The sequence below is a fragment of the Octodon degus genome, unplaced genomic scaffold (genome assembly GCF_000260255.1).
Source record: "Octodon degus isolate 3935 unplaced genomic scaffold, OctDeg1.0 scaffold00076, whole genome shotgun sequence".
Taxonomy (NCBI): domain Eukaryota; kingdom Metazoa; phylum Chordata; class Mammalia; order Rodentia; family Octodontidae; genus Octodon; species Octodon degus.
The window spans coordinates 1,586,544-1,587,734 of NW_004524652.1; the positions used below are offsets into that span (position 1 = coordinate 1,586,544).

The 1,191-nt window shown below is 61.6% G+C and overlaps 1 protein-coding gene across 1 annotated transcript in view; it reads right to left on the bottom strand.

Annotated features, from left to right (window-relative positions):
• Window positions 1-1,191, bottom strand: part of Piwil1 (piwi like RNA-mediated gene silencing 1) — a 15,356-nt gene that overhangs the window by 7,287 nt on the left and 6,878 nt on the right. The window contains exons 11-12 of the mRNA XM_004635855.2: window positions 1,101-1,188; window positions 6-193 (exon numbers count right to left, since the gene is read on the bottom strand). Of these exons, the coding sequence (XP_004635912.1) occupies window positions 6-193; window positions 1,101-1,188 (276 nt within the window). The remainder of the gene's footprint in view (window positions 1-5; window positions 194-1,100; window positions 1,189-1,191) is intronic.

Here is a 1,191-nt window from a genome sequence, read left to right on the forward strand (position 1 = left end):
CCCACATGATGGCTTTCTTCATCTGTATGCCCATGGCCGGCGTAACCTTGAACAGGTTCTGTATCAGGGAGTTGGCTGCCTCGTAATTCTTGCGCGTGTAGATCAGCAGCCAGTTGTCCAGCGGCTTCACACTGATGAGCGGTGCGCCCCGCGTCTCCTTTGACCAGTCTGCAAACTGTGGGTTATATTCGAACTAGGAGAGAGATCACAGACACGTGAGGTCCACGGAGGGCCTGGGGCTGCGCGGCTCCATCCCTGCCCGCGGTATGCTCAAGTCAGGATTAAGCAACAGACCCAATGCTCCAGGGGGAGAACGGCCGAAGGCGCCCCCGCACCAGCGTCAGGCGTGGCACTGTCCACCCACCACGGCAGCACTCGGGAGGGCAAGGCCAGAGGCCGCGTGGACCAAGCCAGTCTGGGCTGCACAGCAAGACCTTCTCAAGAGGCCCTCCAGGAAAAGCGCGCTGCCATTCAAGGGCGACCCGCCGATGGGCCTTCCTGTCCTGCTGCGCCTCCTAAAGCCCCTTGCACACTCTCCATCGCGTCTAACATCTGACAAGGTCAGGCACCTTCTCCTTGCCACAGAGATGGCCCCCTTAGCATCAGCCCAGTTCCTGGATGGCGGGCGCCAGCAGGAGGGGCCCTTGGTTGCCCACCACCCTCCCAGGGTCGAGGACCTGGCAGGTGCGGGACCCCTTACGGCTGGGCTGCTGTTCACACACTGCATGGAGGGGGAGGCCCAGCCTGCTAGGAAAGGTTGTGTTTCCCATGTTCGCAGTACTTTCATTACACAGAATGGCCCCAGAACCTTCCTTTCCTTCTAGGAAACACAACAGACCCCCGAGCCCGTGGTGCCTGTCCCTACACAGACAGGGTGGGCAGAGGGGGGCCGTGAGATGGGGGGCTCTCTGTGTGCGCCCCGGGCAGCCGCCGCCGCGCTACACCTAGGCTACTCGGGTCACTCAGAAAAGGAGGTGCCATCTGGGGACAGCTGGTGACATGGCTGGGGACACGCTCAGCCTGGCCTGCACCGACGCCTGCCTGCCCCTGCGGTCCGGCCCAGGCGCTCTCCGCTCAGAGCCCCTGGAAGGCAGCCTTACTGTTTTTCCACCTTGGTGAATCTTCTCTGTTTGCAGAATTCTTCCCGAGAAGGACAGCAAGTTGGAGTCAAAGCTCAAGCCCCAGTCTCTC